The sequence below is a fragment of the Eptesicus fuscus genome, chromosome 17 (assembly GCF_027574615.1).
Source record: "Eptesicus fuscus isolate TK198812 chromosome 17, DD_ASM_mEF_20220401, whole genome shotgun sequence".
Taxonomy (NCBI): domain Eukaryota; kingdom Metazoa; phylum Chordata; class Mammalia; order Chiroptera; family Vespertilionidae; genus Eptesicus; species Eptesicus fuscus.
In genome coordinates, this window is record NC_072489.1 from 43,952,311 (window position 1) to 43,967,649 (window position 15,339).

A 15,339-nucleotide genomic window follows, 5' to 3' on the forward strand; every position below is an offset into this window, starting at 1 on the left:
GGTGGGGAGTTACTACCCAGAAAGGAGTTTAAGAAGTGTCCTATTCCTCTTTCCATTCTTCTATGGAGTGTCTCAGGCTGCTCCCTAGCAACACCGCTTAAGCATCCTCCTCTTTCCCTCTATGCCCCACCCAAAGCCAGCAAGGAGATAAACAATCCCACTCTCCGACTTGAGACCTAGGCAGCTGGGCTGGTTGGCCTCCCTAGTAATGGCCTGAATCTCACTGACTGAGCCTCCCAGGAACTCTAACTATCCAAAACTCCTTCAGAGACTCTGTTCTCCATTCTACCTCCAACAGCCTAACAGGGAGGATATCTCAGGAACCCTGCCTCAGGGCCACCTTTCTGGCAACCCCAAGACAGGAGTGAGGAACAGTTGGGAGAGAGGGGGAATGGGGAGTCAACTTTTGAGGGACAAGGGGCCATATTGGGATACATGAGAAGCAACACCAGAATGATGAGGGGAAATGTGAGATGGGAGTAAAAGGGAATCCACAGTCCAATTCATACCTCTTCCCCAATGACTGGTCTTAGGACTGCAGGAAGGAGGGAAAAAGACTGCTTTGGGCAGTCATTATTGGGCACCAATGACCAACCAAGACACGCTCAAACCCAAAAGTCTCTTTATTGATCTGTACCATACATGACTCAAATGGCCAGAAAAAAAAAAAAAAAAAGAAAAAAAAAAAGGCATTACAGTTAGGGTGGGACATTCATCTTCCCCACCCCCTTCCCTCAGCTCCTGGCACAATACCCTTCCAACAGTGGCAGCTAGAGTGAAGGAATCAGGGTGTAAAGGGCCCCAGAATCCAGAAAGAAGAGTGGGAAGAGGTGGTACTAACACTTCTGGAACTGGCAGCAGGAAAAGGGAGAGCTGGGCCCAGACTCATAGGATCCTGCTTTTGGCCTCAAAGCTTCCACATGTCCAACTGAAGTAGAACTGAGGATCCTGGCTGCCTTCCCCCTTCCTTCTATGAGACCAGTAACTGGAAGGTATTGGGAGATGAAGATCCTCTACTTCAGCTGGCGAACAGAGGCCTATTCCTCCCTGGTGAGCTTAGAGCTGGGACATCCTCAGTGGCTCCTCTATGGAGGGCAGGGGAGGACTAGATACAAAATTTGAGGGATTGGAGGAAGAGAGTATTGGAGAATATGGATGAACCCCTCCCCTATCCCATGCCTGCCCAACTGAGACAAAACAAAAAACACAGTGACAAACAAGGCTGCTCCCTTCCCGCCACACTCCCTAAGGGAGGGAGCCTCCCCCTCCTCCCATCCAAGGCAGCTGCTCTAGTGGAGGGCTTGTAAAGAATATACACATCATGGGGGAGAAGGGGGCTGGGTTTGAGGGAGTCACAAGCACTAGGAGGGCAGGCCAGACTCCTGGAGGACGGGGAGACAGACAACAGCTGGGAACTGTTACAAAGGTGAGGCCATCAATGGCCCCCTGCCCCATGGCATGCCTCCCCAACTCGTCACCCCCGAGGAAAAGGGAAGAGAGATGGCAAAGTGTCTCCTTGGTCTGAAGCTCTCAAACTATATAAAATGATGTGTAACTCCCCTACCCTACCCCCACACTCACCTCCACCTGGACCCTAAGCCCCCCATCTGCCAGGTATAGGGAGGTAGCTGGACTTTCAATAAGGGGAAGAGGGGGGACATGAATGATTTTTTTTAACTTACATTTTTTAATAATATTATTTTTTTAAAAAATGTGAAGCTGGGAGGTGGTAAAAGGGAGGGGCTCAGAGTTTTACCCCCCTATTACCAGCCACCTAGGGGAAGGGCCTGGGGGAGGGGTGCTCAACCAAGCTCCATAAATTTAAGTCCCTAGGAGCTGTGGGTACAGACAACCCCAGGCTTGAAGGGAGCAGAGTCAGGAGGATGGGGAACCCAGAACCTGGGGTGAAGATGGAGGCAAATGCTCTGGGGGTGTTCAGAACATTTCTCAGAGGCCCAGGGTCCATGTAGGCATCCACATGAGTACCCCCCTTCCCCCAAAAGGCTCTGCAGAGGCCAGGCCCAGCCCAGGGCCACTGGGGGGCAAAGCTTGGCACCTGCCCCCAGCGAGTCCAGTTCCTCCCTGAAGTGGGTGGATGGAGGCTGCCCATTTTAGATGCTCAGTCTCTTCATTCTGTCTTCTGCTCCCTGGGGCTTCGAGGGGTGGGGCAGGTAAGCAGAGCGCTGCGTGGCCCTGGTGAGGCCTTTACTGGGAGGCTTGTGATGTGGGGTTCTCCGATTTGCTTTCTTGGCTGGATGGAGGCTTGCTGTTCCAGGGGCTGTTGGCGCCCAGGGCAGGGGAGTTGTTAAAGCTGTCCTCGTCGTCAATGCCGTTGGCCGCGTCAAACTGGGTATTCTCCAGCCGGGTGATGAGCCTCTCGTCCTCGTCCCCGAACTCCCCGCCCATCAGGGTGGGCTCCCCCACCACCATCACATCCTGAGAGTGGCGGAGGTCCCCAAACATAATCGGGGCAGGGGCTCGCCCGGCCCAGGGCGGCAGAAACCCCCCAGTGCCCCAATACCCACCCAAGAAACTCAACACCCCCTCCCCCTTCTCATATCCCAGTTTTAAACATCGACTCCTCTATCCCCAAGAATCCTTCCCACTGAAGGACTGCAGAGCATCACACCCTTTAACCCACATCCACTAGAATCTGGGAAGTCAATTTACTCCCCTAGCTCCCTATTCCATCTCCCCCCCATTTTAGATGGCTCCTAAACTTCTGTCCACATGTAAGAGAGGGAGCAGATAAAAAACACCAATGGGGGAAGTATGTGCATGTGCATGTCGGTGTATTGCAGATTCACACATATTGCGGCTGCATGGCCCTCTATCAATGTGAATGTGTATGTCTCTGATGGTCTGTGTGCCCCTAAGCTGTCTGTCCTGAACGTCCGTATGTTATCATGGCTGACTCTGTCCCTTTATATCTATATTGTTATGTCTGAGTCTGTGTGACCACAACTGTGCATGTGACTAACAAGGACTCTCATCAGTGATAAGAGTCAGCCATACTGGCAGAGTACACTGGTAAAAACCGTCTGTGCTTCTATGCCCGCTAGTGAGCTCACAATGGGACAGGGTCAAGGGTCAGGGGTCAGCAGTGGGGCAGCCCAGAAGAGAGAAGAAAGCCGAGATGCTTACAGGTACCTGGCTGGAGAGGGCGAAGGTGCTGGCTGGGCTTTTCTTCTTGCTGTTGCTGTTGTTGGTGTTGCCACCCCCCGAACTCATGGTGCTGCCCCCTGACATCTTCCGTTTCCGCCGTTTGCTGGGCTGCTGCCGGGCGGGCTCCGCTGTGCCAGGAAAAGGAAACTCAGGTGGGGCAGGGTCCTGGGCCCCTGGCTCCCTATTCTGGCTCCTAAGGAGCCTGAGCCTACCCTGATCCCAATCTTGCAGACCCAGGGGCAAGAAAAGGGCTTCATGAGAAGAAACAGCCTTGGGGGATGGCATCAGATCCTGGTAAGAACAGGTACAGGTGCAAGGCACTCACCGGGGGGTGCTACCATACGCTGCCACTTCTGGAAAAGGCAGGTCTTGAGGCAGTCACGAGGGCTGAGGCTGTAGGTCTTGTGGCGGGACATGAGCTCCTGCATGGGCTCGAGTATCACACAGAGCTGTAGGGAGATCAGAAGGGGGCTTTTCAGGACATGGAACTGAGACCAAGTGGAATAGGCCAGAGACTGGGCGATCAGACTCACTCGGAGGTAGTTGAGAGTGGAATTGGACAGCCCACAGCGTGTGATATTTTTGGAGAGCTGATCCAACATCTGGGGGTCCTGGGCCTAGAGGGGGAGAAAGATAAGAATACTAGCACTTGGGATGCATCTGCTCACCTGCCCTATCATCTGAGCCTGTGACACTCCTGAAAAAGAGGGGCTAGTATTCAATAATTTTTTAGGTGGAGAAACTCTAACCCTCTCAGGTCACTGACAAGAAATGGCAGACCTTATCCCATCCTTCCCACTGTCTGCCCTCCCCCTTGTGTCTTGGGTTCTGCCCACACTCACATGCATGGCAAGGATGCTGCGGGGGATGAGCTCCCGGTGCTGCCGGATGCTGAAGTGCCATGTCTTTATCCGCATCATGTCATCAAACATGAACTCCAGGTACAACCGCCCCTCCACACATACCTGGAGACAAGGTTGTCACAGCTCTGCCCCCTCCCCATATACCTGTTCTCCCATTTGCTCACAACTCTCCTACTGTGTATACTTCTGCTACCTGCACCTAAATCTGGGTATGTAACTGACATGGACTATCCCCTCACATACCTGTCACACCCTTGACCCTTACACATAACACATACATGGTAGAAATGCTTAACTGATCCTGTCTTTTCCCATGTAGCTAGCGATACACTCATCTGCTATAAGCTTTCTATTAAGGCAGGCTCTTGTTCACTGGTGTACATACCCCTGTGGCCTAGAATACAGTCATGTACAAGCTCAATAAATGCCTGCTCAATGCTGCAGCACACCTGCCCTCCCTTCTTGTCTGATCATTTCCCATTATGCCTCCTTGGGGAACAGCTGAGTACATTTTGGGAAAGAGGAAGGGAATCAAACTCAGGTGCTTCAGCATTCCACATCCAGCTGGATTGCTGACCTGGGTGAACATGGGTTTGCCGTGCTGGGTCACCATGCTGCCCTGGTCACAGTCGAGGGACACAAAGTTGCTGTGGAATGCCTCCTTGGGGTGCTTAAGCACATAGTACAGCTCTGTAGCACCACCCTCAAAGATGCTGCGGAAGTAGCGTGGGATCAGGGTCCGGCCAATGGCTGTGGAGATGGGAAAAACTCTTTAGAATAGAAGGACCTCAAAAGGGGTCAGGCAGATGCTACCCCTGCCAAAACAGATAACCTGAGACAAATACCCACTCCCAGACCTTAGAAGGACACAGGAGGTACACACTCCCACAGCAGAACTGGTAGAACCCTCAGAGGCCACTCACTGTATCTCTTTGGTCCATCCTCCAGACAGAAAGTGATGGTTAACATGGCATCATCCTCAAAGAACTCAGTTGTGAAAGCATCCCACCAGAGATTGTCACACTCCTAAGAGCACAGGGAGAGGTATTTTTGTGTCTATCAGAAGATATCCCACAGGGGTGCCCAGATGGCCCTCACCCTCCTCTTTCCCCTGGATACCTCTGTCCAGTTTTGAAGCCGTTTGTTAAGCTCGAATATTCTGTAGTCAGTTTGGTTGCCATATGGTGTGTGCCTTCTGGGGTAAGTGTAGAAGAGAAGTTAGTAGGAGCAGCGCCTCCTCCCCACCCCCACCTCTGCCTTCACCCATGTAACAGAAAGTACCTCCCACCCCACTGGACTCCACTTACCCAATCCCAGGCTCCAGGTATGTAGGCGGGTACATGGGAGTTGGGCTGTATAAGGGAAGAGGCTATGAGAATGGGGGTGGAAGACAGGAATTATTGGGAGATGTCACTCCCTCCCCTTTTCAGGCAGGATCCCATCTGGAAAAGGGATGAGAAGTGAATAGGACTCACCCCACATCCCGATCTAGCATGGTGCCGGGATGGAAGGGAGGGAAGGCGTTGCCGTTCGGGGGCTCCTTCGGTGAGTACAGCTTGAATGACTTTGAGGAACAACCTAGAATGGAAAGGAAGAAGGGGCACCCTGAGCCCCTCTTAGGAGCTCTCCTAAAGTTTGCTAGACTGTGTGGACAGTGAGCCAAGGGAGGGGGACTACCCTAGGGAGTACCTATCTCTGCTTTTAAATCTGGTACCAATCTTATTTTATTAAGAAACTATTAGTACCCTGGCCCAATATCCAAGATCTTATTTCTTCATGTGACTGAGGCCTGGATGATAAAATTGAAACTGGAAAGAAATGTCAATACCATAGAATAAATAAATATCTAAACATTATAACCTAATTTTGATAAACCCCCTTTTCAACTACATTATTTTGTTCAATCATCACTACCACGATGTGAGGTAGCAGGGTCAACTGTAACATTCCCATTTTACAGATTAGGCAATTGAAAGCTCAAGGGGACTTGCCAAGATCATAAAGCTAGGATTTGAGCCCAGATCTTCGATTATTCCCATAGCCTGCAGTATTTTCACTTTTCTGTTCCCTCTGAAGATCAAGTCGTGGGAGAAAGAAAGGGAATTTGGCCAACCCCTGCCCCTCCTCCACACCCAGGGTCTCAGGAGGACAGGGGATGGAAAGATAAAGGGGGGTGGGTGCCTGCTGGGTGCTGCAGACCAGATAACCACTTGGGCCTTCTGTCCCACCCCCCTCCAACGGCCACTCCCTTATCAGCCAGCCCCCTCCCTCACACCTAACACCAATCTAGCATTGTCTCCAAACCAGAAACCCAAAACCTCAACCCATTTTGCCTTTGAGACTTACAGTCACTGAATCTTGCTCTACTTACAAAAGGAAAAGAGGAGGCCTAGGAAGGAGACTAGCTTCCAGGAGGCTCCATCTAAGAGGCAGGTGGTAACTAGACAGGGATCTCTACTTGTATCTGTGCTCCTGCATACGTCTCCTCTCCACCTGAGTTCCTAGTGAACTATATTACCTAACTGGAAGATGTGTTATATTCATAGTTGGGTATGAGCCAGGTACCCCTGCAATGCTATTTTCCCTCTCGCTACAAGATGAGGGGAAACTGAGGCACCATTCCAAAGGTCCCGACCCCAGTTACAGGTGCTTCCTCGTCCCCAGACTTGATTACATTTGGGAGGGTAGCTGTATTGGTTGTGTCTGAGCCTCCTCCTCAATTTAGACACAAAATCTACTTTGTCCTTAGGGGGAAGAGACAAAGGAAGACCCTGTGCCAATGTGTCATTTAATTCTCTCCCCAGGGATCTTCCTCACAATACAGGCAAAAGGAGGGTCCCAGAAGGGCCTACACTATACAGTCCCTGAAGAAGCCAAGAGTCAGAGCCTGTGTATGCCTGCACACATGTGTGCCTCATCTTGCCTAGCAGGCTTCTACCCTCAGCTCGCCCCAACATGCCTACCAAGGGCTGGAACCCAGCAGCCCCAGGCAGGATCAGTATGCCCAAAACAGGCCCTCGCCCCATGCATGAGCTCACACAGGCCATGTCCATATGTTCCCATCACAGCACACACAGCCTTCACATGCCTGTCTGAACTGAATGAGGAGCCTGTGTCCTCAAGAAAAGGGACAGTCCCACCCAGCCCCAAGTCTCCCCACTCCACAGACAGGTAGACCAAAGCCATGTAGGAAGCCCAAACTCACACAGCTCACCACAGGCCAGGCCAGGCCTTAACTAGGCCATCCTCCCCCCAAAAGCATCACTGCCCTTGCCCTTAGTTTCAGGGCCACTTGGAGAAATGTGTCAGCTCAAGACCCTAAAAAGAAGGGAGGCAGGGACACCTGGGCTCCTCTTTAATTCTGAAAAAAGTTTCAGAACTTCCATTTCTCTCACTAGCAAACTGACAGGCATTGTCTGGGGTTGGGTTAACAGTTCTGAAGAGGAAAAATTCAAAGCTCTGTGGACTCTATTTACACCTCCAGTGAATGGACACAAAAACTCAGCACCTCTCCAGAGGCATAGCAACTCCCAGTAGCCCCAGCACAAGGGCTTGGGAGAGAGAAGAGAAGGGGAGGGAACATCACCCAGACCATCTGTCCCTGTTGCTGCCTGTCCCCAGCAGCAGGGGTAGAGGGAGCAAAGTGGGGGTGGGGATGAAAGGGATGTGTCATCCAGTCTTGGAGTCAAACATAGCCCCCTTCCCATCTCTAGCAATCTGGGAAACCTTAGGAAGAAGGAGAAAGGAAGAGCCCAGAACTAGCAAAGTTTTCTCAGGATGGAAGCTGCATCTTAGGGCTGAGGGGGGCACCTCCAGCTGGGCATTTCCATGGTAACCAGCCTGACTTGAGGGCAGGCTCCCTCCCTTCGGGGCTGACCAGAGGTCAGCAGGCCGGGGAGCCCTGGCCTCTCTGAGTTGAGGCACCTCTTCCCCAGCCAGCATACCAGGCCAGGGCTAGACCCAGGACCTTCTACCCACCCCCTACAGGCTTGCAGGGCGCTCAGACTTACCTGGGAGAACTGAGGGGCCCAAGAGAGGTGCGGGGAGCAACTGGCAGCCCACCAGGGCTCTGGCAGGGGTGAGGGCTGAAGGGGGGCCAACTTCAGCCGCTCATGTCCCGAGTGGGACGGGCAGGCCTGGCTGGGAGCTCCACTCTGCGGGCCGCACAAAGACTCGCACGCACTGCCTTGGCCTGCCCCGTGGCGGCCACAGCCCCGGGGGAAAGTTATAATGGCCACCGGGCCGGGGGCCGGGGGCCAGGGGGCCGGCCTGGGGGGCGGGGGACTGCGGGGAGTCCGAAGCCTTCTTTGTTTGCGAGGTTTCCCTCAACAATGGCTGCTCCGCTCTCTCCTCTCTCCTCCTCCTCCTCCTCGGCTCTCCCCGCCGCCGCCTCTCGCAGCCTCTGCCTCCAAGCAGCCCACCCGCCCTCCCCAGGCCCCCAGGCCCCTCTGCCGGGGCACCGGGAGAGGCAGTGCACGGCACTCACACTCACTCACAATCGCACACGCACGGACACACACAGCGCCCACCAGCTCACAGCCTTTTCTCCCTTTCTTTCCCTCCCTCCCAGCTCGCTCTCGGAGCCTCTCTCAGAATGAGGCCCCAGGGCGGGCAGAGGGTGGAGCTGCCCCCACCGGCCCCGCCCCCTCCCAGCCGGGGAAGAGGAAGAGGGAGAGAGGGAGGGAGGGAGAGAGGGAGGGAGGCAGGCAGGCCTGGAGGACTGCTGAGAAAAACAAAGAGAGACAGAGACTGGGAGAGACTGGGATGGAGAGATGGAAACAAAACAGACTGGGCCTGCAGAGACCTGGACGGAAGGGAGGCCTGTGGGGGCCAGGAACTGAAATGTTTCACCGCCCCCTCCCCAACTCTCGTGTGGTGCTCAGGAGTGAGCAGGGGAGCCAAAGCCACAGGCAGGGGTGGAGGAGGGTGCCCTCCCCTCTGGAGACTCCCAGTATCTCCAAACTGCCTCCCAAAGGTGCCCCCAGTCCCTCTTCCTCTCCTCGGTGATCTCTTGGGTTGAACACTGGTCTGGGCTGCCACTCCTGGTGAAATCCCAGAGCAGCTAGCTGGGGGGGGAGACTCCAGGGGGTTACTTTTGACAGAGATAGACTCTGACTTCAGCCTGTGAACTCTGATTGGAGGGAGGGGGACACTCCAGGCTCCTGGGCCCCCAACCCAGCTAAGTTCCAAGCCCTGACTTAGATCTGCCTTAGCAGGAGGCCCCTTCCTCCTCCTCCACCTCCACCTCCTCCACCACCACCACCACCACCACCACCAGAGACACGTGGGTGCAGGGGAAAGAGGCGCTGTCAGAGCCAGGAAAGCCAGGAAGGCCACGCTTGCCCAACCAAGGGTCTACAGGAGGAGCTTAGTCTGAGGCTGAATCCTCCCCAACACCCCAGTAAAAAAGATATGTAGTTACTGTTGTAGAACCTGTTCTCCAATGCAAAGGGTAATCCCGAGAGAGGAGGTGTTTCTAAAACTTGGGTCGTGGTCCAGACCCTACTCCCTGGCCACATAGGAAAAAAGAAACACACACACACACACACACACATGCTAGAGGGGGCAGCGTATGATCTCCTACTTCATTGAAGGTGGAGTTGCTGCTCCCTATTTCCTACCCATCCCCACCATATTCACCCATAGTCCCACGACATACACACCAGTTGACTGTGCAGAAATAATATTGCACCCGGCTCTGTGAACATCCTCACACATAAATAACACATCTCACTTTCACATAAATCAGTACCTGATGCACACCTGATAACACACTTTTAACCAGTGATATACCTCAAACCCTAAATAAACCCAAACCCAAGATGCACATACAGTCTATTAAAGACCCTGACTTCCATACACACTGGGACTAGTGACACACATTCCCTTAACCCTAATATACACACCAAAAGCGCATTATATACCTCCTGAACTTGTGACAGACTATTATATACACGTACTGACCATTTGTTATCCAGGGTTGAACCCCATAAACCACACTTCCTGAAACCTGCACGGCACTCTCACAGCCTGGCCACGGACACACCCCAGCTTTTACAAACATCGAAATATGTGACATTCAGCCAGACCCAGCAAAATACTGCCTACACCAGGATTTGAGACATTCCCACTGACCCCCAAATTTACTGTTCAACTCTGGGAGAACCACACTCCTCCCCCACTGACAATTCCTGTCATTTGTTTGGTGCCTTTAAACTTTCCAAAGTGCATTCACAGGCAGTACCTCAAGAAATCCTTACAGTACACAGAGCCAACTATTACCCTAACTAGAACAGACTATAATAAGACAGAAGGGCCTGAGCCTGGAATCCTGGGTTTCTAACCTCACTCATCCAAGGCCAGCCCTAGGGCACTGCAGCCATTCCTATTCCCCCTCCAAGGAATCCCCATTCTAGGCCCCAAATGCGTGTCTACATGTGAAGGAGTATAGGTGTATGCTCTGGCTTCTGCTCCAGTTCAGAGCTCAGAACCCTGACTCAGTCTGTCTCCTCAAATTTTGGGGAGAAGTGCCCCTATATACCAAGACATACCAAGGCTCTGGCATATCATCCAAAATGGTCCCTCTCTTAGTTCCTTCTCTAGCAAGTCTACTCCTCTCCATGTCCTGACTTAATTCTCTCACTTGCACAGGGACAGAAGAGGTCCAGCTAAAGAGAGCAAGTCTGAATTAGAAGGCCCTAAAATTTGGGGTAGGAATGAGCAGGGAGCAGCAAAGAATGACAAAGGTGATGAGGACAGAGTAGAGGGAGAGCACCCCTCCTGGAGGTGAGAACTCTGAAGGGCAGCAGCCTGCCCCAGCCCACAGGATAATGTACCAGCACTGCCCCCTGCCCGGGCCCCTGGGGCTCCCTGACCCAGGCCTCCAGTGTGCCTGCCCCCCTTCCTTTGTCTGTGCCCGGCCTCCCGTTGGCCTGGCGCTCTGCCATCCTCCTCTCCTGGCTCCCAGCCGCCACCACTGCTCTCTCCTCCCCTCCCCCTACTCCTCCCTGCCTTAACCCTTCTGAGCCACATGCTGCCCCAGACAGGCCCTGGCCCCTTCAGCAACCTGCCCTGCCCAGGGTGATGCCCCTTAGCAGAGGTTCTACCTGTTCCTGCCCAAAGCCCCAGAAGCTAGTCACCACCCCAGGAGCACTATGGGAGCTGAGTGTGTGTATATGTGTATCTTGTGGTGTGCATGTTCGTGGGTCTGCATGTGCTCTGGCTTCCCTCAGTCACATGTGTGGGGCATGTGCTGTCTCTGCTGGGCTCGGGGAGGAGGAGGAGGAGGAGGAGCTGGGAGACAGCAGAGCACAAAGGAGAGACTCAGACAGGCAGGCAAGCAGCAGGCGGGCGGCCTGCCAGGGCGCCTCAACCCCCACCCTAGGACTGCTCAGGTTGGGTGGTGGTGTGTGTAGGGGGGGGTATCTTTGGGCCTGGACTGTACATGCTGCCACGATGTCCTTGTGTTTAGCCATGTGCTCCCACCCACCCATGCAAGCCTGGTCCCCTCTCTTATCCCAACTCCTATCATTCCCCACCTCCAGGCCCCTCTCCAGCCCTTCTTCATGCGGTTCTCCTTTAACCTCCATCCATCCTCTGTGGCATCAATCCATCAGACTTCTTCACATTCGGTAAATGATTCCCCAATCTTAGCCACCTTTTGCCCTCTCTCCCACAACCAGGTCAAGACACAAGAAAGAAACATGCCTTTTGGGGCACTGACTGAATACGCCCCTCCCCCACATTCCCACGTCTTGGTGCTTGAGTCCTCTTCCTGTCCCCATGCTGCTACACTAGAGGCTGAGGAGGAAACCTTCTCCCTTCTCTACTGGACCCAAGCACCCTGTCTCAACTTCAGGGCCAACCTCCCATCTACTCCCAGCCTGACAACCCCTCCATACCCACCTCCTACCCACTATTGGTAGGAACTAAGTATCAAAATATAAGACTCTAATTTGTCCAGAGCCTTAGTTTCTGCTATGCTCACGTGTGGCAACGGAGGATCAAGGCCATGGGGTGAACTCAGAGCATGAATGGATCCAAACAAGGCACCCAGCATTTTCTTTATAAAGAAAATACACACATAAATATGCACACCAAGCTGGGAGGAGGAAGAATGATGGGACTGGGCATGATTCCAGCTTAGTAAGCTCTTCCCTCTCCTCTTCCTCACTCTCTGCAGCAGGAGCCAGGGGTCCCCACACCCGGATACTCCAGGATTCTCAGGCTCTACTAGCCCTCCTTCTGGGCCCTGGGCCCCTTAAACCTCAGCCTCAGCAGGCACTTTAAGTGTGTGCCCAACCCAGTTTGGCCAGGGTCACATGATTTTCAAGGAAGCTTCCTCACTGGCAGCTTCCCTTGGGGATGCGGGGGAGGGGCAGTTGTGGGGTATGGGCCTCCCACAAAACAGAGCATATCGAGGAGGAGCAAAGGTCCCAAACCAGACTAGATTTGGGGAAACCTGACTTTCAGAAGAAAGCTAACTCCAATCTGGGGCAGGAGGGGGTCCTGCAAATAACTCAAGAACCCGGGGTCCTGGGGAGTCCTGGGGATGTGGATTGACAGTGTTCTGAGGCCCTCTGAAGACTACCTCTCCAGTCACATCGCCTCTCTCTTCCCCCCTGGCAGGGAAGGGGAGCCTTCCCTCCCCAGGAAAGAACTCAGATCCAGGCTGTCATTGGCAAGAGCAGTGTTTTGGGGAGGCAGGGCTCTGACCCTAAGTTCTCTCTCAAATTCTTATTTTGGGTTCAAGCATTGCTCCCCTCAACTCAGCTCTCACAAATCACTCTAGTAGTTCCTATTTTGCCTGGGGCTCCACATTCCCACTCTCACGAGGGCGGACATGCCAGGCCCCAGGGCCCAATTATCTGCCCCCCTCCCCCAGGAATACCTCCTGTCCCTCAGGATGGCCAGCCTTCCCTGGCAACAGGCAGGAAAATTTGAAGGGGGGAAGATGGGCCCCAATTAACCCCTCCACCCAAACACGGTCCTCAGAAACTGCCTGGAGGGGGGTGTCACAGGATCTTAAGAGGGAATAGGCAGCAGGGAAAGGGGGGGGGGGGCAACCCAAACCAGCCAATCGCAACTCTATGATGACCTGAGGGGGGGGTCAAAAGTCCAGACTCACTTCTGATTGGCTAACACCCTGGAATTCTGGGAATTTCAGCCCCCCCAACCCCTCCCCAAGTAATCTCTCCCCCACCCTCAAAAAAAACCCCACATACAAGCTACCCCCAGCATCCCCTCCCCGAGCCTCCAGGCTGCTGCGCATTTACACAGTTGGGGAAGCCCCTCCCCGAGACCGAAGCCCCGCATACCCCTCACAGCCCCTACCTCCGCCAGGCCATCGACGCCCCACACACAAGTTCTCGCCAAACAAGGGGTGAGGGATCCGCAGAGGGTGAGGGAGGGAGGGAGGGGCCGGGCGGCCGTGCGCCTCACTCACCAGGACAGGCACAGCCCACTGACATCTTCACATCGCCCGCCGCCGGGAGCCCAGCCGAGTCACGGTGCCCGCCCCGCGTGGGGACAGGCCGGGCATGAGCCGCCGCCGCCGCCCGCGGCCCCTGCTGCCCTCGCCGCCGGCCCAGCCAGGCCCGGCCTCGGCCCCGGCCCGGTGCGGGCGGGCCCTGGCTGCAGCGAGGAGCCTGTCAGGCGCGGAGCAGACAGGAAGGAAGCCAGGCGGGAAGGCGAGCTGCCTCTGCGTGTGTGCGCGCGGGTGTGCGTCCTCCGAGTGTGTGTCCGTGTGTGCGCGTGTGCGTGTCTGTGCGCTCCCGCCGCCCTCCCCGCCGCTCACGCCGCCGCCGCCGCCGCCGCTCGCCCCCCTCTCCCTCTCCTCCCTCCCGCTATCTCTGGCGCCCGCTCTCCGGCGCGGGCCGGGCTGGGCCGGGCTTTATTAATATGCTAATTGCCTGCTAGTGGGAGGGGAGAGCCGTGTCAAAGTGACCCGACGGGCGCGCAGCGAGCGGCGACGTGCGTGCGCCGCGCGGCGGGCGGGCGGGCGGCGAGGGGCCCGGAGCGTTCAGGGAAGGCGAGCATGTGACGCAGCTTTTAAAAAAGGAGACGGAGGCAGAGACCCCGGAGAGGCAGAGCGAGGGGGAGGGATTAGAGGCGAAGCTGCACACTCTGTGTCGGTCCCCCCCCCGGCGCACCGCCGAGTTGGGAGCCGTGACGAGCCGGAGCGGGAGCAGGGACTGGGGGAGGCGGAGCCAGGGTGGGCTGCGAGGGGTAGCTCTTTCTCCACCCCCGCCGCAAACTGGGAGGGAAAGGAGACTGCTGACCACCCCCCCCCCATGCTCCCTGCTGAGAACCCAGTCTTACTCTGGAGGCCCCTTGTTAAGCGCCCCCATTCAACCTGGGTGAAGAAAAGAAGCATTATCCTAATTCTTGTGGCAACCCTTCAACTCACCTCCTCCCTAAATTAACCACCCTCCCTTGCCTGCTAAACCAGTTGGGACTAGAGCTAAAAGGGTTAATTAAGTGGGGTCCCCGCCCTCCCCCGCCTGAGGGCCTGGGATCAGCGTTTTCCTGGGGGGAGGGGGCAGAGGAATGACCGCTGGGTTGGACTGGGGAGGTGGGAATCAGCAGGCTGTCCTTCCCTCTACCAGGCTCTCTGACTCATCAGTCAAGACACTCTCCTCCCTTCCCCACTTCTCCCTCCAGTCTCCGCCTCCCCCACCCACCCCACCACCCGTCCCCCCTCCCTCCCCTGAAAGCTGCTCTCCTTTGAGGGTCTGGAGATGGGGGAGAACCCCTCCAGTGTCCCCTACCCGTAGGGGCTTTGGCCACGGTGGGAGTGGGGTGGGAGGGAGGAGGATCTGGATGGTCAATGTAAGGAACACTCCTTCCCTAGGGAGGAGCCTCCCAACCTTCAGGCACTCCTCAAGGACTCCCCAACCCAGCCGTAGGAGGGGGCTGCTCCATCTCCTCCATCTCCATCCTTTCCCAAAAGCCTAGCCTTAGCTGCCTCATAAACAGGAAATACCTATTAGCCGGGGGAGGGAAGGGAGCCGTCTGGAAAAGAGAATTGGTCCCCTCCCCTCTGCGGGGGGTGGGGGGTGGTCCCCAGCCGCCAGCTTCTCTTCCTTAAGCTTCAGGGTGGGCTGCAGGAGTAGATGCTGGGGCTGGGCTGAGGCATCTGGTTGGGACTGAGCAGGGGGTCCTCTTCCCCTTTGTTACGTAGAGAGGGATTGATAGTGAAGGTTGTCTCCTGCCCAGTCTGCACAGCTGGTTTGGCTGGGGGAGGGTTACCGATGTGGAGATTTAAGTGTTTATGAGACCCCTTCTCTCCACCCTAGCTTTTGCTGAGGGA

General features: G+C 55.2%; 1 protein-coding gene across 7 annotated transcripts; it reads right to left on the reverse strand.

The window, feature by feature from the left end:
- Positions 1-605: 605 nt before the first annotated feature.
- LDB1 (LIM domain binding 1) lies at positions 606-15,096 on the reverse strand. 7 transcript variants are annotated; one of them, XM_054728868.1, is made up of 11 exons: positions 15,013-15,096; positions 5,504-5,606; positions 5,336-5,380; positions 5,148-5,223; positions 4,952-5,054; positions 4,606-4,778; positions 4,008-4,130; positions 3,699-3,782; positions 3,491-3,614; positions 3,145-3,293; positions 606-2,436 (listed from the first exon to the last, which is right to left on the reverse strand). In XM_054728868.1, exons 2-11 carry the CDS (start codon positions 5,521-5,523, stop codon positions 2,206-2,208), a joined length of 1,128 nt encoding a protein of 375 aa, XP_054584843.1. In that variant the 5' UTR covers positions 5,524-5,606; positions 15,013-15,096; the 3' UTR covers positions 606-2,205. The 7 variants fall into 7 exon arrangements, with proteins under 7 accessions (XP_054584843.1, XP_008142447.1, XP_008142445.1 ...); XM_008144225.3 differs by lacking the exon at positions 15,013-15,096 and adding an exon at positions 13,474-13,835 and having other exon boundaries at positions 3,151-3,293; XM_008144223.3 differs by lacking the exon at positions 15,013-15,096 and adding an exon at positions 13,474-13,681.
- Positions 15,097-15,339: the final 243 nt, after the last annotated feature.